Source organism: Salvelinus namaycush, chromosome 1, assembly GCF_016432855.1.
Source record: "Salvelinus namaycush isolate Seneca chromosome 1, SaNama_1.0, whole genome shotgun sequence".
Classification (NCBI taxonomy): Eukaryota; Metazoa; Chordata; class Actinopteri; order Salmoniformes; family Salmonidae; genus Salvelinus; species Salvelinus namaycush.
The window spans coordinates 49,424,519-49,449,077 of NC_052307.1; the positions used below are offsets into that span (position 1 = coordinate 49,424,519).

At 43.9% G+C, this 24,559-nt stretch overlaps 1 protein-coding gene across 1 annotated transcript in view; it reads right to left on the reverse strand.

The window, feature by feature from the left end:
* LOC120045143 (low-density lipoprotein receptor-related protein 4-like) overlaps positions 1-24,559 on the reverse strand; it is a 231,412-nt gene that overhangs the window by 90,468 nt on the left and 116,385 nt on the right. Inside the window, exon 3 of the mRNA XM_038990063.1 lies at positions 1,058-1,174. Within this exon, the coding sequence (XP_038845991.1) occupies positions 1,058-1,174 (117 nt within the window). The remainder of the gene's footprint in view (positions 1-1,057; positions 1,175-24,559) is intronic.

Below are 24,559 nucleotides of genomic sequence, written 5' to 3' on the forward strand. Positions count from 1 at the left end.
TAAAAACAGGAAGACAAAAAATCCAAATTGTATCCGTAAAGTCCTTAGAAACATGTCAAACGATGTTTATATTCAAACCTCAGGTTGTTTTTAGCCTAAATAATCAATAATATTTCAACCGGACAATAACGTCGTCAATATAAAATGTAAACAAGAAACGCACTCTCTCGGTCTTGCGCAGGAAAAAGCTCTGTGACACGGCAGGGTCCACTCATTCAGACTGCTCTTACTTCTTCATTTTTCAGAATACAAGCCTGAAACATTTTCTGAAGACTGTTGGCATCTAGTGGAAGGCATAGAAACTGCATTTTGAGTTCTAAGTCAATGGATACTGTATTGGCATTGAATAGAAAACTACAAAACCCCCAAAAAAACTACTTCCTGAATGGATTTTTCGCAGGTTTTTGCCTGCCAAATCAGTTCTGTTATACTCACAGACACTATTTTAACAGTTTTGGAAACGTTAGAGTGTTTTCTATCCAAATCTACCAGTTATATGCATATCATATATTCTGGGCCCGAGATGCAGGCAGTTTAATTTGGGCATGCATTTCATTCAAAATTCCGAATGCTGCCCCCTACCCTAGAGAAGTTAACTGACCTGCCTAGTTAAACAAAGGTACAAATAAATAAATTGATCAGGTAATGATTACAGATAAGAGACATTTCTGAAAATATGTGGATTTGTTCATGCCCAAGTATAAAGGCTTAGATATGTCAGCATGTTGACACATATCCTTTCTGGAGTAAAAATATTCTACAAATATGTAAGCGGGTGCACGTGCATCAGGTGTGTGTCTTACACATATCTCACCCCAGATATCTCCCTGCACTCACATGGTAGCAGGAAGATTTCTGAGGTCCGGATTGGATGCATGTAGAATTGTTTTATTTAACCTTCATTTAACTAGGCCAGTCAGTTAAGAACAAATTCTTATTTACAATGATGGCCTACAGAACTTGTGTGTGCGTGTTTCTGTTTGTGTGTGGGTGTGTGTGTGTGTGTGTGTGTGTGTGTGTGTGTGTGTGTGTGTGTGTGTGTGTGTGTGTGACTTACGACAGTCCTGTTCGTCGGAGTCATCCTCACAGTCGTTGTCCCCGTCACACACCCAGGAGCGGCGGATACACTTCCCATTGTCACAATGGAAGTCCAGTGGAGAGCAGGTGGGCAGCACTACAGAGGAAAACACCAGCCATTAACACAGCCGAAGCAAAGCACGAGCATAGACACACAAATGCATGATAGCGAACATGGCCCGATGGTCACAGCCAATACACTGAGTATACAAAACATTAGGAACACATTGCTCTTTCCATGACTTAGACTGACCAGGTGAATCCAGGTGAAACCTATGATCCCTTATTGATGTTACTTGTTAAATCCAACTCAATCAGCGTAGATGAAGGGGAGGAGACATGTTAAAGAAGGATTTTTAAGCATTGAGACATGGACTGTGTGTGTGTGTGCCAGTCAGAGGGAGAATGGGCAAGACAAAAGGCAGGCACACCGGCATGTGTCAAGAACTGCAACGCTGCTGGGTTTTTCACGCTCAACAGTTTCCTGTATGTATAAGGAATGGTCCTCCAAACAAAAGGACATCCATCCAACTTTACACAACGGTGGGAAGCGTTGGAGTCAACATGGGCCAGCATCCCTGTGGAACGCTCACGACACGTTGTAGAGTCCGTGCCCCGACAAATTCAGGCTGTTCTGAGGGCAAAGGGGGGGAGGGGTGCAACTCAATATTAGTAATGTGTTCCTAATGTTTGGTATACTCAGTGTATATAGCAATACAATTAAAAGACAGAGACAGAATGAGAAAAGAAAGTATAGGAAAGAAGCAAGGTGATGGCAGGGAAATACACTGGATGGAGAGGAGGTTGGTTATTTATTATCCTCCATATCCTATTCTATGTGTCCGTTCCCTGAGTCCAAAACTCAGTGCATTCCTCACTAACTGCATATCCGCTGAGTCCACTATACCCATCGCAGAATGACTGGCTCTTTGTCATCAACAGATAATGAAATTACCACAAGGAGAAGGGGAGGAAGAGGAGGAGGAAGAAGAAGCAGAAGAGTTATCTTTCTTGTGGGCCTTCAGGCCACTAATATATACACACAAACACACACACGTGCATGCCTGTTGATATGAAGTATGAAATATTGACCGTCCAACATGGACCACATGAAAAATGCATGACGTCACTGAGTAAAGCAGCCCATGCGGCAGCCAGCTATGAAGTCTGAACTGACTGAAGTATGAATGAATAATGTGTGTGTGTGTGTGTGTGTGTGTGTGTGTGTGTGTGTGTGTGTGTGTGTGTGTGTGTGTGTCAGAGGCATTATGGAGTAACTGGGTGAGGAAAGCCCCACTGACCCATATAGTCCTGTATGGGTCCTGTATTATTAACAGAGAGAGAAAAAGAGAAAGAAAGCAAAAAAGAGAGACAGGGCGGAGAGAGAGAGAGAGAGAGAGAGAGAGAGAGAGAGGGGAGAAGAAATTGGAAATACAGACATTGTCATCCTACAAGAAACATGGTATAAAGGAGACCTGGTTGCTGGTAGTCCCATCCCCCAAACTACAAGGTGTGAAACAGGGAAGAGACTCAGTGGGTATGCTAACGTGGTATAGAGCAGACCTAACCCACTCTATTAAATTAGTCAAAACAGGAACATTTTACATCTGGCGAGAAATTAATAAGGAAATTATCTCAACAGACAAAAATGTCCTCATGTGTGCTACCTACATCCCCCCAACAGAATCCCCATACTTTAACGATGACAGCTTCTCCATCCTAGAGGGGGTGGAAAGGGACATGTACAAGTCTGTGGCGACCTAAATGCCAGAACTGGACAAGAACCTGACACCCTCAGCACACAGGGGAACAAACACCTACCTGGAGGGGACAACATTCCCTCCCCCACATGTCCCGCCTAGACACAACTATGACAGCATAACCAACAAAAACTGGTCACAACTCCTGCAGCTTCACAGGAGAGCTGTTTGAATGTATAACATGTTTTGTTTTTTGCAAAAGTAGTTTTTTGGCAGAAATGCCTTCTCGAACATGTGAACTTTCATGTGCCTTAATAACAAACTTGTACGCCATGTGTAAATACGAATACAACTCTTAAATTACGAGCCTTATTGGTTAAGCCACAGAAAAAGCCAGCAACCTTCCCACTAGACATGATTGGCTGAGATAATGAGTGGGCTGGACATGCCGAGAGAGGAGTTCGGATTGGTCTGCCATATAGAGGCTTCTGTCTATTTGAGATGGTCAATCTGTGTTGGTAATCTTGTCGAACGCAGCTTTTATAAATATCTCCCTCTCAAAAAAATAAAGGGAACACTTAAACAACACAATGTAACTCCAAGTCAATCACACTTCTGTGAAATCAAACTGTCCACTTAGGAAGCAACACTGATTGACAATAAATTTCACATGCTGTTGTGCAAATGGAATAGACAACAGGTGGAAATTAGAGGCAATTAGCAAGACACCCCCAATAAAGGAGTGGTTCTGCAGGTGGTGACCACAGACCACTTCTCAGTTCCTATGCTTCCTGGCTGATGTTTTGGTCACTTTTGAATGCTGGCGGTGCTTTCACTCTAGTGGTAGCATGAGACGGAGTCTACAACCCACACAAGTGGCTCAGGTAGTGCAGCTCATCCAGGATGGCACATCAATGCGAGCTGTGGCAAGAAGGTTTGCTGTGTCTGTCAGCGTAGTGTCCAGAGCATGGAGGCGCTACCAGGAGACAGGCCAGTACATCAGGAGACGTGGAGGAGGCCGTAGGAGGGCAACAACCCAGCAGCAGGACCGCTACCTCCGCCTTTGTGCAAGGAGGATTAGGAGGAGCACTGTCAGAGCCCTGCAAAATGACCTCCAGCAGGCCACAAATGTGCATGTGTCTGCTCAAACGGTCAGAAACAGACTCCATGAGGGTGGTATGAGGGCCCGACGTCCACAGGTGGGGGTTGTGCTTACAGCCCAACACCGTGCAGGACGTTTGGCATTTGCCAGAGAAAACCAAGATTGGCAAATTCGCCACTGGCGCCCTGTGCTCTTCACAGATGAAAGCAGGTTCACACGCACATGTGACAGACGTGACAGAGTCTGGAGACGCCGTGGAGAACGTTCTGCTGCCTGCAACATCCTCCAGCATGACCGGTTTGGCGGTGGGTCAGTCATGGTGTGGGGTGGCATTTCTTTGGGGGGCCGCACTGCCCTCCATGTGCTCGCCAGAGGTAGCCTGACTGCCATTAGGTACCGAGATGAGATCCTCAGACCCCTTGTGAGACCATATGCTGGTGCGGTTGGCCCTGGGTTCTTTCTAATGCAAGACAATGCTAGATCTCATGTGGCGGGAGTGTGTCAGCAGTTCCTGCAAGAGGAAGGCATTGATGCTTTTCCGCCCGTTCCCCAGACCTGAATCCAATTGAGCACATCTGGGACAACATGTCCCGCTCCATCCACCAACGCCACGTTGCACCACAGACTGTCCAGGAGTTGGCGGATGCTTTAGTCCAGGTCTGGGAGGAGATCCCTCAGGAGACCATCCGCCACCTCATCAGGAGCATGCCCAGGCGTTGTAGGGAGGTCATACAGGCACGTGGAGGCCACACACACTACTGAGCCTCATTTTGACTTGTTTTAAGGACATTACATCAAAGTTGGATCAGCCTGTAGTGTGGTTTTCCACTTTAATTTTGAGTGTGACTCCAAATCCAGACCTCCATGGGTTGATAAATTTGATTTCCATTGATAATTTTTGTGTGATTTTGTAGTCAGCACATTCAACTATGTAAAGAAAAAAGTATTTAATAAGAATGTTTCATTCATTCAGATCTAGGATGTGTTATTTTAGTGTTCCCTTTATTTTTTTGAGCAGTGTATATATATATATATATATATATATATAGTGTAGTGGAGCTGCATAGCTAAGTGTTGCTTTCCACTCTCTGGAAGATCAAGTTTTGAAATCAGTGGAATTAGAGTATGATAGCTAAAGAGATGGAAACATGAACACACTCCTAGTGCCATTCGAACAACAACGGACCAGAAATAAGCTCATCAACTGCGTCTGCAGCAGACGTGATACCCTCTGTCATGGCAATGAAACGCCTGCTCAACAAAACTGCCAACACAGACCGTGGGGTTAAAGGCTGTGAACAAGCGATTCGGTGGCATTCTCTCTGAGCCTCTTTACTGTGTCGTCCACCATGCTCGATGCTAGGTACAAGGACCACTACTTCAATGCAGACAAGAAACAGAGTTTACGTGAAATGTTACATACACAGCGGGACAAGACGAAACAGACAGAGTGACAGTGCGCACCGAGGAAGAGGACCCACGACAGAAGAGGCCACGGACAGAGCTGAAACTTCTCGGCTTGACATGTATGATGAAATCCTAGTTGAGAATGAAACGACTGAACAAATGAACAAAACAGCACAGAAGGTAAGGGAAAGAAATAGGTTTTGATTATGTTTTACTGGTAATGGGGACATACCTAAATGCCAACAAAATAACTTTTTGGTCGGTGTGGTGTGTGGTGTGTGTAGGGTTTCACATTTTGGGGAATATTCAGAGGTGGAAACTTTCCTTGGGAATTAACGGGAATATACGGGAATTAACGTGAATATTTGGGAATTAATGGAAATATATGCAAATTAATATTAAAACCATTTAAATGTAGATGTTTTTTTTTGCATTGGACATATTTACCATATCATATGGAGACAGAAACATAAACCTTTACCGTATCATGAGTAGACATAATTGCAAATGATAGAAATAAAAAACTATTTAGCTACGAATTGAACTTTAATTAAATGAGTTGACTCTTCACATGGGATGATTTCACTGAACAACAAAAGACAGGGAATATTGAATGATCCCAAAAAACGTTTTCAAAATACATCTGTAAAATGATAGTCTAGAAACTAAAGCTTTGGTTGTCTTCCTCTCAGGCTTCCATGTCTTCTCCCTGGATCTCCTCAATGTCCACCTCGTGAACTTCAGACTCTGAGGCATCATCTTCACTGTCACTTTCCAACCTTGTTGAGGATGGCTCGTTGTCAGGCTCAAAAAGCCTCACATTTGCCCGGATGGCCACCAATTTTTTAACCCTTGTATTGGTCAGCCTGTTGCGTGCTTTGGTGTGTGTGTGTTCCCAATCAAGGAAGAGTTGCGCTCTGAGGCAGCTGATGTTGGTGGGATTTGGAGGATGATGGAGGCAACAGGGGGAAGCGCCTCAGATTCACAAAGTCCCTTCCACCAGGTGGCTGATGAGATACACTACCGTTCAAAAGCATGGGGTCACTTAGAAATGTCCTTGTTTTTGAAAGAAAAGCACATTTTTTGTCCATTAAAATAACATCAAATTGATCAGAAATACTGTGTAGACATTGTTAATTTTGTAAATGACTATTGTAGCTGGAAACGGCAGATTTTTTTAATGGAATATCTACATAGGCGTACAGAGGCCCATTATCAGCAACCATCACTCCTGTGTTCCAATGGCACGTTGTGTTAGCTAATACAAGTTTATAATTTTAAAGACTAATTGATCATTAGAAAACCCTTTTGCAATTATGTTAGCACAGCTGAAAACTGTTGTTCTGATTAAAGATGCAATAAAACTGGCCTTCTTAAGACTAGTTCAGTATCTGGAGCATCAGCATTTGTGGGTTCAATTACAGGCTCAAAATGGCCAGAAACAAAGACATTTCTTCTGAAACTCATCAGTCTGTTCTTGTTCTGAGAAATGAAGGCTATTCCATGCAAGAAATTGCCAAGAAACTGAAGATCTCGTACAACGCTGTGTATGACTCCCTTCACAGAACAGCACAAACTGCCTCTAACCAGAATAGAAAGAGGGGTGGGAGGCCCCGGTGCACAACTGAGCAAGAGGAAAAGTACATTAGAGTGTCTAGTTTGAGAAACAGACGCCTCACAAGTCCTCAACTGGCAGCTTAATTAAATAGTACCAGCAAAACACCAGTCTCAACGTCAACAGTGAAGAGGTGACTCCGGGATGCTGGCCTTCTAGGCAGAGTTCCTCTGTCCAGTGTCTGTGTTCTTTTGTCCATCTTAATATTTTATTTTTATTGGCCAGTCTGAGATTTGGCTTTTTCTTTGCAACTCTGTCTGAGGTAGATTGCTGCTATAACTTGATGACCCTTCACATATCAAACCATTTCCTTGGCTCTCTTGTAGATTGTATCCATTGTTTTCAGTGCCAAGATGTCCTTGAGGAGCAAATGCAATGCATGCGTAGCACAGCCAATGGGTGTGATATGAGGGTAGGACTCCTCCACTTTAGACCAGTGCAAATACCTTCTGTGGTCCAAGGTCATTGATGACTGCCTTCAGCTCATCTGCAATGTAGAGACTGGTGTGTATGTGTTGTCCCTTGTGTCTGTGCTCTTGTAGAATACTGGTTGAGGTCTGGAGATGATGTAGTTAATTATTCCTTGCCCATGAACATTCGACCACCCATCAGAGATGATTGCAATACAGTCTGCTTTCTCTAGGATTTGCTTGACCTTCACTTGAACTCTGTTGAACTCTGCATCCAGCAAATGAGTAGATAAAGCATGTCTTGGTTGGAGGGGTGTATGCTGGGCAAAGAACATTCAGAAATCTCTTCCAATACACATTGCCTGTGAGCATCAGAGGTGAACCAGCTGCATACACAGCTCGAGCAAGACATTCATCAGCATTTCTCTGACCATTGAGTCAAAAAGAACATGAGCTGTTGCTCATCATTTTCACCTCGAATAGAAGTAGAGGGACTTTTGTCAGAGGTTGTTTGTTGTGAGCGCTGAGGGAACTTTATGCACCTGGCCAGATGATTCTGCATCTATTTTGCATTCTTCACATATGATTTGACACAAATGTACACAGCTTTTCCTTCTACATTAGCTGCAGTGAAACGTCTCCACACATCAGATAGTGCCCGTGGCATTTTCCTGTAAAATGTTTAAAAAAAAATACAATTCCATGAACAGATAAATAGTTAAGCAGTTAGATTAAACAACTCCATTGTAAGATAAATGTTTTAAAATGAAACGTATGGAAACAGGAGAATTAACACTCCTCAGTTAGCAGGCTCAAGCAAGTTAAAACCCGCATGGTAGCAAAAACTAACTAGCAGAAATTGTTAACAAGTTAGAAATGATTTATACAGACTTTGCTGTAGGCTACTATTTACTAGTTAACTAAAAGTCATGTATGTCATATAAAATATATTCACCCCACCCAGTATTGTAATCAAAACTTACCAGAAAGCATGTAGTCCTTGGCTCAGACAGTGTAGTAGTGTGGGCTCAATAACATCTCATTAGTGTGCAAGATCTTGAGAATCAGCTGTACATGTGATGGAAGAGTGCACTGTGCATGCAGAGGGTTGCAATTCAAATTGAGTTGGGGATAGTTTAACCAAAATATGCCACAAGACCTAGAATTGCCTTGTGTATCCCACAAAAAAAGGTTCACTGTTAGCAGCTAACCTTTTTGATGAATTTAAGCAAAATTCCCAAAATTCCTGGGCTTAACTTCCCATTGACAATTTCCGGAAATTTCCCGGAAAGTTTCCGACCCTTTGCAACCCTAGGTGTGTGTCACCTTTATTTAAACTAGGCACGTCAGTTAAGAACAAATTCTATTTACAATGACGGCCTACCCCAGCCAAACCCGGACGACGCTGGGCCAATTGTGCGCCGCCCTATGGGACTCCCAATCATGGCCGGATGTGAACAGCCTGGATTCGAACCAGGGACTGTAGTGATGCCTCTTGCACTGAGATGTAGTGCCTTAGACCGCTGCGTCTATGTGTGTGTGTGTGTGTGTGTGTGTGTGTGTGTGAGATCGAACTATATTACTGTACTAGAATGCTTAAAGAGGCCGCACAAAATGGGGGGTGGTCAAGGAAAATATATATATCGGTATCGGCCAAAAATGTCATATCGGTGCATCCGTATTTAGTCAATAATCGCCTTCTCCCTAGAACCATCCCTTGTCTCTCCAGAATGATAGGATATATAGTGGTCACATCTGTGCAGCGGTGGTAGTGTCAATTACAGTGAGTTGAATCAGTGACGTGGAGAATGAAACATAGTTCAGTCACAGTTCAGTGAAGAGTAGAAGTAAAGAGCTGTGTGTTAGTGTCTTAACAAGATTTTGTAGAACTTGCCCGAACCACTGATACAGGGACACAACTTTTTTTAGCCTTTATTAGTGGATAAGGTTAGGATTGGGTGTAGTTGGGTGTAGGGTAATCTGATCCAAGAGCTGTGTTTAGGGGCAACTTCTACCATGAGATTGTTTGTATTAGCACTCTAGCACAGTCTTTGAGCTAGCACCTAACACTGAATTCCCTTTTCAAAGTTTTCAATATAACATCTTCGAATTATTCAACTGATCTGGGCGACAGAGAGCGCAGTGTAAATACAGACGTATGCAGGCAGGGCACCCACAAGCATAAGTTAAACAAAGAAACACGTCGCCATAAGGTATAAAAAACATTTGTGCTCACACAAACACACACATGAGCAATCACACACAAACAATGTTGTAGTGGAGGATACATGCACACAAACTGCAAATACGCAACGTTCTTATTTTGCGTGAACGTTTACCCACCGTTTGCAGAAATAAGCATTGAAAGTATATAGTGTTGCTTTACTCTCCGCAGATGGCAAACAACGTTTACCCACCTATTTTTTACCACTACATTACTGCACACACACAGTTGAGAAATCTAACACACACACACACACGCTGCATGTCTTGGTTGTGGTATCAGATAGATCAGTTGGGTGTTGATGAGGTCTCCTCCTAATGCTTCGATGCCTGCCCAGCTCCTCTCATCCCACTGCATTCCAAGCGCGCACAGGCACATGCACATGCACATGCGCACACAAATCCACTTTTGCTCATCACTCTCCAAGGTCTAAGAAGCAGAACGTGCTTCAACTTCACCATCTCTCCCAGGGTGTCGGAGTGTAAGCCACACACTCTGACTTTGCCTTTCCCAAGGCTATTCCTGGCAGAGCCACAGGATTCAAACTCACATTCCAACCAGTGTTCCCACACACCTGCCATCCCCATCACCGTTTTGCGCACTCATGTGCAAACACACGGGCCACTTGGTTTATGGTGTGTGTGAGTGAGAGCGAGCGAGAAATACTGTAGATGAAAAGGAAAGGTGTGTACAAGAGTCTCTCTTTCTCCCCCTCCGACACTCTCTCCCCCTCTCCTAAGGAAGAGGGGGACGTTTTATGAGATGAATGTGGGAGGTTTTTGGTGGCTTGGAGGAGCAAAGGTAATAGGCTCTCCTTTGCTGGAACAGAGCTACATCAAGTACCCCTAATGGGACCAATATACTGTCTGTGAAGAAAAATGTGGCTTTTCAATCACATTGTAACTACTATACTATTTACCTATTCCTATTTTATGTACGGAGAGAGCATAATTGACTTTGTGTATTGGCAAATGTAATGGACACTTACACACATAGCAAACCTGTGACATGAACTCACTCTAGTAGAGGTTTATAGGTCATCTCAGGTGGCTGGCTCACCTCAGAAATGTCAGAATACCTGCAGGGACGGTCTCTTCGCCTCCGACTTGCTCTCTCTCTTCCTCAAACAAACTCGCTCTCGCTCTCTCAAACTCCCCTTCTCGCTTTCTCTGTCTCACACATACAAGCCCTCTCTCTTACTCTCCTTCTTGATAACCGTCTCTCTCAATTCAATTCAAAGGGCTTTATTGGCATGGGAAGCATATGTTTATATTGTTTATTGTCTATTCTATTTGCTTTGGCAAAATCAGTAATCAGTAAACATTACACTCACAAAGCATATAGACATTTCAAATGTTATATATTATTGGCTATGTACAGTGTTGTAACGATGTACACTCTCTCAATTCAATTCAAGGGGCTCTATTGGGATGGAAAACATATGTTAACATTGCCAAAGCAAGTGAAGTAGATAATATACAAAAGTGAAATAAACACTAAAATGAACAGAAAACATTACACACAGAAGTGCCAAAAGAATAAAGACATTACAAATGTCATATTATGTATATATACAGTGTTGTAACGATGTACAAATGGTTCAAGTACAAAAGGGAAAATAAATAATCTTAAATATGGGTTGTATTTACACTGGTGTTTGTTCTTCACTGGTTGCCTTTTTCTTGTAGCAACAGGTCACAAATATTGGAGCTGTGATGGCACACTGTGGTATTTCACCCAGTAGATATGGGAGTTTATGGATTTGTTTTCGAATTCTTTGTGGGTCTGTGTAATCTGAGGGAAATATGTCTTTCTAATATGGTCATACATTTGGCAGGAGGTAAGGAAGTGCAGCTCAGTTTCCACCTCATTTTGTGGGCAGTGTGTACATAGCCTGTCTTCTCTTGAGAGCCTGGTCTGCCTATGGTGGCAATTCTCAAAAGCATGAGTATGCTCACTGAGTGTGTACAAAGTCAAAGCTTTCCTTAAGTTTGGGTCAGTCACAGTGGTCAGGTATTCTGCCACTGTGCACTCTCTGTTTAGGGCCAAATAGCATTCTAGTTTGCTCTGTTTTTTTGTTAATTCTTTCCAATGTGTCAAGTAATTATCTATTTGTTTTCTAATGATTTTGTTGGGTCTAATTGTGTTGCTGACCTGGGGCTCCGTGGGGTCTGTTTGTGTTTGTGAACAGAGCCCCAGGACCAGCTTGCTTAGGGGGGGCTCTTCTCCAGGTTCATCTCTCTGTAGGTGATGGCTTTGTTATGGAAGGTTTGGGAATCGATTCCTTTTAGGTGGTTGTAGAATTTAACGTCTCTTTTCTGAATTTTGATAATTAGCGGGTGTCGGCCTAATTCTGCTCTGCATACATTATTTGGTGTTTTACGTTGTACACAGGGGATATTTTGGCAGAATTCTGCATGCAGAGTCTCAATTTGGTGTTTGTCCCATTTTGTGAATTCTTGGTTGGTGAGCGGACCCCAGACCTCACAACCATAAAGGGCAATGGGTTCCATGACTGATTCAAGTATTTTTTTGACAGATACTAATTGGTATGTCGAATTTTATGTTCCTTTTGATGGCATAGAATGCCCTTCTTGCCTTGTCTCTCAGATCGTTCACAGCTTTGTTTAAGTTACCTGTGGCGCTGATGTTATAGTTTTTTGTGTGCTCTAGGGCAACGGTTTCGAGATGGAAATTGTATTTGTGGTCCTGGCAACTGGACCTTATTTGGAACATCATTATTTTGGTCTTACTGAGATTTACTGTCAGGGCCCAGGTCTGGCAGAATCTGTGCAGAAGATCTAGGTGCTGCTGTATGCCCTCCTTGGTTGGTGACAGTAGCACCAGATCATCAGCAAACAGTAGACATTTGAATTCAGATTCGAGTAGGGTGAGGCCGGGTGCTGCAGACTGTTCTTGTGCCCTCGCCAATTCTTTGATATAGACAGTTGAAGTCGGAAGTTTACATACACCTTAGCCAAATACATTTAAACTCAGTTTTTCACAATTCCTGACATTTAATCCAAGTAAAAATTAGGATCACCACTTGATTTTAAGAATGTGAAAAGCCAGAATAAGAGTAGAGACAATGATTTATTTCAGCTTTTATTTCTTTCATCACATTCCCAGTGGGTCAGAAGTTCACATACATTCAATTAGTATTTGGTAGCATTGCCTTTAAATAGTTTGACTTGGGTCAAACGTGTCGGGTAGTCTTCCACAAGCTTCCCACAATAAGTTGGGTGAATTTTGGCCCATTCCTCCTGACAGAGCTGGAGTAACTGAGTCAGGTTTGTAGGCCTCCTTGGTCGCACACACTTTTTAGGTTCTGCCCACAAATGTTCTATAGGATTGAAGTCAGGGCTTTGTGACGGCCACTCCAATACCTTGACTTTGTTGTCCTTAAGCCATTTTGCCACAACTTTGGAAAAATGCTTGGGGCCATTGTCCATTTGGAAGACCCATTTGAAACCAAGCTTGAACTTCTCTGGGATGAAAAGCATGTCCAAAGTAAACTGCCTGCTCCTCAGGCCCTGAAGCTAAGATATGCATATGATTAGTAGATTTGGATAGAAAACACGTTGAAGGTTCTAAAACTGTTTGAATCATGTATGTGGGTGTAACATAACTTATTTGGCAGGCAAAACCCCAAGGACAAACCATTCAGATTTATTTATTTTTTGAGGTCACTCCCTTTTCAATAGGAATCCAGATTTCTAAGCGACTTTCTTGCAGTTCCTATCGCTTCCACTGGATGTCAACAGTCTTTAGAAATTGGTTGAGGTTTTTCCTTTGAGAAATAAAGAAGTAGCACTGTTCAGAATGAGAGTAGAGGGCAGTGTACTCTTTGATAGAGGCGCGTGACCTGAAAAGCACTCTCCACTTTGTTTTCCTCCGGAATTGAACATAGTATGTCCCGCCTTAAATTTTATCGATTATTTACGTAAAAAAATAGCTAAAGTTGTATTCCGAAAGTACTTTGAAATGTTTGGATAAAGCTGCGCGAGTTGTAACCGGTGTTTTCTGGATCAAACGTGCCAAATAAATGGACATTTTGGATATATATCGACGGAATTAATCGAACAAAAGGACCATTTTTGATGTTTATGGGACATATTGGAATGCCAACAGAAGAAGCTCGTCAAAGGTAAGTCATGAATTATATCTTTATTTCTGCGTTTTGTGTCGCGCCTGGAGGGTTGAAATATGATTGTCTGTGTATGTTTGCTGGGGTGCTATCCTCAGATAATAGCATTGTTTGCTTTCGCCGTAAAGCCTTTTTGAAATCTGACACGTTGGCTGGATTCACAACAAGTGTAGCTTTAATTTGGTGTATTGCCTGTGTGACTTCATGAAAGTTACATTTTTATAGTGATCTATTTGAATTTCGCGCTCTGCATTTTCACTGGATTTGGGACGCTAATGTCCCACCTATCCCAGAGAGGTTATTAACTTCCTGACTGATGTCTTGAGATGTTGCTTCAATATGTCCATATAATTTTCCTCCCTCATGATGCCATCTATGTTGTGAAGTGCACCAGTCCCTCCTGCAGCAAAGCACCCCCACAACATGATGCTGCCACCCCCGTGCTTCACGGTTGGGATCGTGTTCTTCGGCTTGCAAGTCTCCCACTTTTTCCTCCAAACATAACGATGATCATTATGGCCAAACAGTTCTATTTTTGTTTCATCAGACCAGAGGACAAAAGTATGATCTTTGTCACTATGTGCAGTTGCAAACTGTAGTCTGGCTTTTTTATGGCAGTTTTGAAGCAGTGGCTTCTTCCTTGCTGAGAGGCCTTTCAGGTTATGTCGATATAGGACTTGTTTTACTGTGGAAATAGATACTTTTGCACCTGTTTCCTCCAGCATCTTCACAAGATCCTTTGCTGTTGTTCTGGGATTGATTTGCACTTTTCGCACCAAAGTACATTGATCTCTAGGAGACAGAACGCATCTCCTTCCTGAGCGGTATGATGGCTGTGTGGTCCCATGGTGTTTATACTTGCATACTATTGTTTGTACAGATTAACGTGGTTCAGGCATTTGGAAATTGTTCCCAAAGATGAACCAGACTTGTGGAGGTCTATAATTTTTCTTTTAGGTCTTGGCTGATTTCTTTTGATTTTCCCATGATGTCAAGCAAAGAGGCACTGAGTTTGAAGGTAGGCCTTGAAATACATGTAAATTAGTCTATCAGAAGCTTCTAAAGCCATGACATCATTTTATGGAATTTTCCAAGCTATTTAAAGGCACAGTCAACTTCGTGTATGTAATCTTCTGACCCACTGGAATTGTGATACAGTGAATTATAAGTGAAGCTCGTGCTACTAGGAGCTCATGCTACTAGGTGACCTAAACTGGGACATGCTTAACACACTGGCCATCCTACAATCTAAGCTTGATGCCCTCAATCTCACACAAATTATCAATGAACCCACCAGGTACAACCCCAAATCCGTAAACACGGGCACCCTCATAGATATCATCCTAACCAACCTGCCCTCCAAATACACCTCTGCTGTTTTCAACCAAGATCTCAGCGATCACTGCCTCATTGCCTGCATCCGTAATGGGTCCGCGGTCAAACGACCGCCCCTCATCACTGTCAAACGCTCCCTAAAACACTTCAGCGAGCAGGCCTTTCTAATCGACCTGACCCAGGTATCCTGGAAGCATATTGACCTCATCCCGTCAGTAGAGGATGCCTGGTCATTCTTTAAAAGTGCCTTCCTCGCCATCTTAAATAAGCATGCCTCTTTCAAAAAATGTAGAACCAGGAACAGATATAGCCCTGGGTTCTCTCCAGACCTGACTGCTCTTGACCAGCACAAAAACATCCTGTGGCATTCTGCATTAACATCGAATCGCCATTGTGATAGGCAACTTTTCAGGGAAGTTAGGAACCAATATACACAGGCAGTTAGGAAAGCTTAGGCTAGCTTTTTCAAGCAGAGATTTGCATCCTGTAGCTCAAACTCAAAAAAGTTCTGGGACACTGTCACGCCCTGACCTTAGAGAGCCATTTTATTTCTCTATTTAGTTAGGTCAGGGTGTGATGTGGGGTGGGCATTCTATGTTTTGTATTTCTTTGTGTTTGGCCGAGTGTGGTTCCCAATCAGAGGCAGCTGTCTATCGTTGTCTCTGATTGGGAATCATACTTAGGTAGCCTTTTTTCCCACCTATGTTGTGGGATCTTGTTTTTTGTTAGCTCTGTGAAGCCTGCAGAACGTGACGTTCATTATTCTTTTTGTTGTTTTTGTTTGGTGTTCTGAGTAACTAAAGAATCATGAACACTTACCACGCTGCACATTGGTCTCCTTCAAACAACGAACGTTACAGACACTGTAAAGTCCATGGAGAATAAGAGCACCTCTTTCCAGCTGCCCACTGCACTGAGGCTAGGAAAAACTGTCACCACCAATAAATCCACTATAATTGAGAATTTCAAAAAGCATTTTTCTACGGCATTTTTCTACGGCTTCCACCTGGCTACCCCTACCCTGGTCAGGCTTCCTTTTTGAAATCCCCACAGCAACTCGCCCAAGCCTCGCCCATTTCTCCTTCACCCAAAAACAGATAGCTGATGTTCTGAAAGAGCTGCAAAATCTGGACCCCAACAAATCAGCCGGGATAGACAATCTGGACCCTCTCTTTCTAAAATTATCTGCCAAAATTGTTGAAACCCCTATCACTAGCCTGTTCAACCTCTCTTTTGTATCATCTGAGATTCCCCAAGATTGGAAAGCTGCCGCGGTCATCCTCCCTCTTCAAAGGGGGAGACACTCTAGACCCAAACTGCTACAGACCTATATCTATCCTACCCTGCCTTTCTAAGGTCTTCGAAAGCCAAGTTAACAAACAGTTTACCGACCATTTCGAATCCCACCGTACCTTCTCCGCTATGCAATCTGGTTTCAGAGCTGGTCATGGGTGCATCTCAGCCACGCTCAAGGTCCTAAATGATATCATAACCGGCATCGATAAGAGACATCACTGTGCAGCCGTATTCGTTGACCTGGCCAAGGCTTTCGACTCTGTCAATCACCACATTCTTATTCGCAGACTCAACAGCCTTGGTTTCTCAAATGATTGCCTCGCCTGGTCCACCAACTACTTCCCTGATAGAGTTCAGTGTGTCAAATCGGAGGGCCTGTGGTCCGGACCTCTGGCAGTCTCTATGGGGGTGCCACAGGGTTCAATTCTCGGGCCGACTCTCTTCTCTGTATACATCAATGATGTCGCTCTTGGCCTCCCAGGTGGCGCAGTGGTCGAAGGCACTGCATCGCAGTGCTAGCTGTGTCACTAGAGATTCTAGGTTCGAGTCCAGGCTCTGTCGCAGCCGGCCGCGACTAGGAGCCCCATGGGGCGGCGCACAATTGGCCCAGCGTCGTCCGGGTTAGGGTGGGTTTGGCAGGGATATCCTTGTCTCATCGCGCACTAGTGACTCCTTGAATTTTAGATGAATGAGGTGCCCAATGTATACTGCCTGTTATTCAGGCCCAGATGCTATGATATGCATATGCATGGTAGTATTGGATAGAAAACACTCTACAGTTTCCAAAACTGTTAAAATAATGTCTGTGAGTATAACAGAACTGATATGGCAGGTGAAAACCTGAGAAAATTGAATCCCTATAGAGTATCTAATGGGTTAGGACCCAGATTGCAGATCTTATGGCTTTCACTAGATGTCAACAGTCTTTAGATATTGTTTCAGGCTTGTTTTCTGAAAAATTAGGAAAAATGAAACCATTCTTTCAGTGGACTGTAGAAAGATGCAGAGCTGGTTACCTGAGGATTAATTATAAACATCGTTTGACATGTTTCAACGAACTTTACCGGTACTATTAGGATGTATTCGTCTGCATGTCGTGACAGCCTTTGAGCCAGTGGATTACTGAACAAAACACGCCAACAAAACTGAGTTTTTGGGACATAAAGAGGGACTTTATCCAACAAAACAAACATTTATTGTGTAACAGGGAGTCTTGTTAGTGCAACCATATGAAGATCATCAAAGGTAAGTGATTAATTTTATCGCTATTTCTGACTTTTGTGACTCCTCTACTTGGCTGGAAAATGTTTGTATGCTTTTGTAAGCGGGACCCTGTCCTCAGATAATCGCATGGTATGCTTTCGTCGTAAAGCCTTTTTGAAATCTGACACAGCGGCTGGATTAAGAGAAGAAGTTCATCATTAAGCCGATGTATAACACTTGTATTTTTATGAATGTTTAATTTGACTATTTCTGTATTTTGAATTTGGCGCTCTGCAATTTCACTGGATGTTGGCCAGGTGGGACGCTAGCGTCCCATAAGAAGTTAACTAACCTCCAGACGAGCTTCAATGCCATACAACTCTCCTTCCATGGCCTCCAACTGCTCTTAAATGCAAGTAAAACTAAATGCATGCTCTTCAACCGATCACTGCCCAACCGTCCAGCATCACTACTCTGGACGGCTCCGACTTAGAAAATATGGACAACTACAAATACCTAGGTGTCTGGTTAGACTGTAAACTCCCCTTCCAGACTCACATTTAAGCATATCCAATCCTAAATTAAATCTAGAATCGGCTTCCTATTTCACAACAAAGCATCCTTAACTCATGCTGCCAAAGATACCCTCTTAAAACTGACTATCCTACTGATCCTTGACTTCGGCGATGTAATTTACAAAATAGCCTCCAACACTCTACTCAGCAAATTGGATGTAGTCTATCACAGTGCCATCCGTTTTGTCACCAAAGGCCCATATACTACGCACCACTGCGACCTGTATGCTCTCGTTGTCTGGCCCTCGCTTCATACTCGTCGCCAAACCCACTGGCTCCAGGTCGTCTTTGCTAGGTAAAGCCCCACCTAATTTCAGCTCACTGGTCACCATAGCAGCACCCACTTGTAGCACGCGCTCCAGCAGGTATATCTCACTGGTCACCCCTAAAGCCAATTCCTCCTTTGGCCACCTTTCCTTCCAGTTCTCTGCTGCCAATGACTGGAACAAACTGAAAAAAATCACTGAAGCTGGAGACTCATATCTCCCTCACTAGTTTTAAGCACCAGCTGTCTGAGCAGCTCACAGATCACTGCACCTGTACATAGCCCATCTGTAAACAGCCCATCCAACTACCTCATCCCCATACTGTATTTGTCTTGCTCCTTTGCACCCCAGTATCTCTACTTGCACATTCATCTTCTGCACATCTACCATTCCAATGTTTAATTGCTATAGTGTAATTACTTCGCCACCATGGCCTATTTATTGCCTTAACTCCCTTATCTTACCTCATTTGCACTCAGTGTATGTATACTTTTTGTCTTATTTTTTCTACTGTATTGTTGACTGTATGTTTTGTTTATTCAATGTGTAACTCTGTGTTGTTGTATGTGTCGAACTGCTATGCTTTATCTTGGCCAGGTCGCAGTTGCAAATGAGAACTTGTTCTCAACTAGCCTACCTGGTTAAATAAAGGTGAAATAAAAATAAATACAAATAATCTGTCTGTAAACAATTGTTGGAAAAATGACTTGTGTCATGCACAAAGTAGATGTCCTAACCGACTTGCCAATACTATAGTTTATTAACAAGACATTTGTGGAGTGGTTTAAAACCTAGTTTTAATGACTCCAACCTAAGTGTATGTAAACTTCCAACTCCAACTGTATGTTGAAGAGGGTGGGGCTTAAGCTGCACCCCAGTCTCACCCCACGGCCCTGTGGTAAGAAATGTGTGTGCTTTTTGCCTATTTTAACAGCACTCTTGTTGTTTGTGTACATGTATTTTATAATGTCCTGTTTTCCCCCCAACACCACTTTCCATCAATCTGTATAGCATACCATCATGCCAAATTGAGTCGAACGCATTTTTGAAATCAACAAAGCATGAGAAGACTTTGCCTTTGTTTTGGTTTGTTTGTTTGTCAGTTAGGGTGTGCAGGGTGAATACGTGGTCTATTGTATGATCATTTGATAAAAAGCCAATTTGACATTTGCTCAGTACATTGTTTTCACTGAGGAAATGTACGAGTCTGCTGTTAATGATAAATGCAGAGGATTTTCCCAAGCTTGCTGTTATCGTTCCATTTTGGTCATTCCGTACATACCTACACGTCCGCTTCGGTCACAAGACGCAGGCCTCCTTACTGTCCCAAGAATTTGTAAGCAAACAGCTGAAGGCAGGACGTTCTCCTATAGAGCTCAATTTTTATGGAATGGTCTGCCTATCCATGTGAGAGACGCAGACTCAGTCTCAACCTTTAAGTCTTTATCGAAGACTCATCTCTTCAGTAGGTCCTATGACCTATGATTAACCCTATTACAGGGGCTGAGTCACTAGCTTACTGGTGCTCTTCCATGCCATCCCTAGGAGGGGTGCGTCACTTGAGTGTGTTTAGTCACTGACGTGGTCTTTCTGTCTGGTTGGCGCCCCCCCTTGGGTTGTGCCATGGGGGAGATCTGTGTGGGCTATACTCGGCCTTGTCTTTAAGGATGGTAAGTTGATGGTTGAAGATATTCCTCTAGTGGTGTGGGGGCTGTGATTTGGCAAAGTGGGTGGGGTTATATCCTGCCTGTTTGGCCCTGTCCGGGGGATATCGTCGAACGGGGCCAAACAGTGTGTCTCGAACAGTGTGTCCCGACCCCTCCTGTCTCAGCCTCCAGTATATATGCTGCAATAGTTTGTGTCGGGGGGCTAGGGTCAGTCTGTTATATCTGGAGTATTTCTCCTGTCTATCTGCTGTCCTCTGTGAATTTAAGTATGCTCTCTCTAATTCGCTGTCTTTTTCTCTTTCTTTCTCTCTCTCTCTCTTGGAGGACCTGAGCCCTAGGACCATGTCTCAGGACTACCTGGCCTGACTCCTTGCTGTCCCCAGTCCACCTGGTCGTGCTGCTGCTCCAGTTTCAACTGTTCCGCCTGCAGCTATGGAACCCTGACCTGTTCAACGGACGAGCTACCTGTCCCAGACCTGCTGTTTTCAACTCTCTAGAGACAGCAGGAGCGGTAGAGATACTCTGAATGATCGGCTATGAAAATCCAACTGACATTTACTCCTGAGGTGCTGACCTGTTGCACCCTCTACAACCACTGTGATTATTACTATTTGACCCCGCTGGTCATCTATGAACATTTGAACATCTTGGCCATGTTCTGTTATAATCTCCACCCGGCACAGCCAGAAGAGGACTGGCCACCCCTCATAGCCTGGTTCCTCTCTAGGCTTCTTCCTAGGTTCTGGCCTTTCTAGGGAGTTTTTCCTAGCCACTGTGCTTCTACACCTGCATTGCTTGCTGTTTGGGGTTTTAGGCTGGGTTTCTTTACATCACTTTGTGACATCAGCTGATGTAAGAAGGGCTTTAAATAAATTTGATTGATTGACACATATCCCACGGTAGGTATTGGGGTCAAATTTGTCTCCACTTTTATGGATTGGAGTCATCAGTCCTTGGTTCCAAATATTGGGGAAGATGCCAGAGCTAAGAATGATGTTAAAGAGTTTTAGTATAGCCAATTGGAATTTGTTGTCTGTATATTTTATCATTTCATTGAGGATACCATCAACACCACAGGCCTTTTTGGGTTGGAGGGTTTTTATTTTGTCCTGTAGTTCATTCAAGGTAATTGGAGAATCCAGTGGGTTCTGGTAGTCTTTAATAGTTGATTCTAAGATTTGTATTTGATCATGTATATGTTTTTGCTATTTGTTCTTTGTTACAGAGCCAAAAAGATTGGAGAAGTGGTTTACCCATACATCTCCATTTTGGATAGATAATTCTTCGTGTTGTTGTTTGTTTAGAGTTTTCCAATGTTCCTAGAAGTGGTTGGAGTGTATGGATTCTTCATTTACATTGAGCTGATTTCTGACGTGCTGTTCCTTCTTTTTCCGTAGTTTATTTCTGTATTGTTTTAGTGATTCCCTATGGTGAAGGCGTAGACTCAGGTTTTCTGGGTCTCTATGTTTTTAGTTGGATAGGTTTCTCAATTTCTTTCTTAGGTTATTGCCTTCTTCATCAAACCATTTGCCATTGTTGTTCATTTTCTTCGGTTTTCTGATTGACATTTTTAGATTTGATAGGGAAGCTGAGAGGTCAACTATACTGTTAAGATTTTCTACTGCCAAGTTTACACCTTCACTATTACAGTGGAACGTTTTGTCCAGGAAGTTGTCTAAAAGGGATTGAATTTGTTATTGCCTAATTGTTTTTTGGTAGGTTTCCACACTACATTCCCTCCATCTATAGCATTTCTTAATATTACTCAGTTCCTTTGGCTTTGATGTCCCATGATTGATTATTGCTCTGTTCAAGTAGACAGTGATTTTGCTGTGATCTGATAGGGGTGTCAGTGGGCTGACTGAACGCTCTGAGAGACTCTGGGTTGAGGTCAGTGATATAGTAGTCTACAGTACTACTGCCAAGAGATAATCTATGGGTGTATCTACCATAAGAGTCCCCTCGAAGCCTACCATTGACTATGTACATACCCAGTGTGCGACAGAGCTACAGGAGTTATGACCCGTTTTTGTTGGTTATGTTGTCAAAGTTGTGCCTTTGTGCCTAGGGGGCATATGGGGGAGGGAATGCTGTCACCTCCAGGCAGGTGTTTGTCCCCCTGTGTGTTGAGGGTGTCAGGTTCTTGTCCGGTTCTGGCATTTAGGTTGCCACAGACTAGTACATGTCCCTGGGCCTGGAAATGATTGAGTTCCCCCTCCAGGATGGAAGAGCTGTCTTCATTAAAGTATGGGGAATCTAGTGGGGGGATATAGGTAGCACACAGGAGGACATTTTTGTCTGTTGAGATAATTTCCTTATTAATTTCTCGCCAGATGTAAAATGTTCCTGTTTTGACTAATTTAATAGAGTGGGTTAGGTCTGCTCTATACCACGTTAGCATACCCACTGAGTCTCTTCCCTGTTTCACACCTTGTAGTTTGGTGGATGGGACTACCAGCTCTCTTTAACCTAGAGGGCAACCAGTGGGTCCGTCTCCTCTATACCATGTTTCTTGTAGCATGTCTGTATTTCCGATTTATTTGATGAAGTCCAGGTTCCTGCTCTTTAGGCCAAAGGCAGATGACCTCAGGCCTTGGATATTCCAGGATGAGATAGTGAAGGCGTTGTGTTCCATAAAGTGTCCAATGTTGTTGGTCTTGTGATTTGGCCTCAGACCAGTAAGTGTGAGCAGAGCCTGCTGCGCATCTGGTACATGCCATTGGCTTGGGCTAGTGCAAGAGTTAGGGTTGGGCCTGTTTGCCTGCTCACGGCCTGGGCGTATGTGTGACTTCCATGTTGAGGACCTCTTTGCGGGGGTTGGGTGCATGGGGTGGGCAGGAGGGGCATAGGTCTGATCTGAGGGGGCCTAAATGGGGTGTGGGCATGGTTGACTTGGGTGGTGTTGATTGGTTGGGGTGGGGCTGTGGATGTGGCTGGTGGTGTTGTGGTCTGGATGTAGGTCCTCTCGGCGAGGGTCCTCTATGTGTAGGTCCGGGGAGGGGGGGGGGGGGGGGGGGGGGGGGGTCCCGCAGGTCTGGGAGTGTCTCACTGGTCTGGGCGGGGTGTCTATTGATCTGTTCCTCCTGTGTGAATTGTTAGGGCTGCACTTGAGAGCGATGCCTTGTATAGGTGGACCTGGTCATAAAGGCTGTTCAAGTCCAGGGTGGAGCGTTGGGCCAGGTAAACATTTGGTTTTGAGGCACAGTCACTGGAAATACTTGCATTTACTGTATGGTAGCAAGGTGGATATATTTTCGTGGTAGCAGGGTGGATATAACCACTTGTGCATTGGGTAAAGTAGAAGAAGCTTTATCAATCACTCCCTTGGGTGCTGTGGCCACCCTTTCCTGCTGTGCTCTCAGGTCGTTTGTGCCGGTGTGTATTATTATGTGGCTAGGTGAACCTAGTTGGTCCTCAGACAGAAGGTGTAGGACACCAGAGTTTAGACACACTGTTTGGGGAAAAAAAATATATATATTGTAGATATTTCCTGTTTGAGTCCATAAGGAGTACAATCTGTGTCTTGTGTATGTCCTCAGTGGGTGTGGGGGGGTTGTCAGGAGGGCTATCAGGGTGGCTGACAAGGGGGGTGCTCAGAGGGGGTGAGAACCCCCAGGCTTGGGGTTCTTCATTTGTCTATCCCACTGTGATGTCGATGCTATGATCAGGGTCTAGGGTGGACTGTTCTGCTGTGGTGTCGAGACTTTTGTCGGGAGCTGAGGTGGGCTGTTCTGCGGGGGTGGTCACCTCTCTAGTAGGTTGTTCTCTGTCACACGCCATCCCCCACACCTCCAGCAGTCTGATCCTCTCTAGTGCTCTGTTCTTCTCCTGCTCCTGCTTTTTATCCTGTTGAAGTTGTCTCACCACAGTCCAGAGTGCAGATATGTCTCTCTCCACCTCCAGCTCTCCGGGTCTGGTTAAAGGGGTGTTGTTGTGCTGGACTGTTGTCTGGGTCTGTGTTGTTCCAGCTCCACCTGCCTTACCTCCAACTGGGTGAATTCATCCCTCATTTCAATGAGGGAGTAGTACTCGGTGTTGGTTGACTTTCCGCTTGGGGTTGGTCGTCTGTGGGGTTACATAATTAGGAGGTCTGGTCTGACCCGCTCGGGGTGGGGGTATCTTTCTCAAGGGAGAGCTTCTCCTGTTGAGCTAATTATTTGATTAGGTGAAAGTCCAGCTGAAACTGTTTGGGGTTGCCCTGTACCAATACTGTTCCAGACTCAGAGTCCTCATTGTCTAATATCCTGAATTTCCACCCCTCTGCAACACCCCCTCCCCCCTCTTAACAGAGGGGTAGTGTGGTAATATAGCACTGTGCCATGCCAGGGGATGGTCTGTGTGGAAGATGAGGTTGCTGATGTTCCCATTTTTATAATAGTCAGCAAAAAGTGTCTCTTGATTTTCCATAAGGAGTTTCATTTTGTGCTCTTCTCGTGTCGTATCATTCTTTACATACACAGGGTACTGTATTTTAATTATGGGAGGCAGCTTCTACGGCCTTTCCATTTGGTTGGAGTAGACTGTGCGACTCTCCT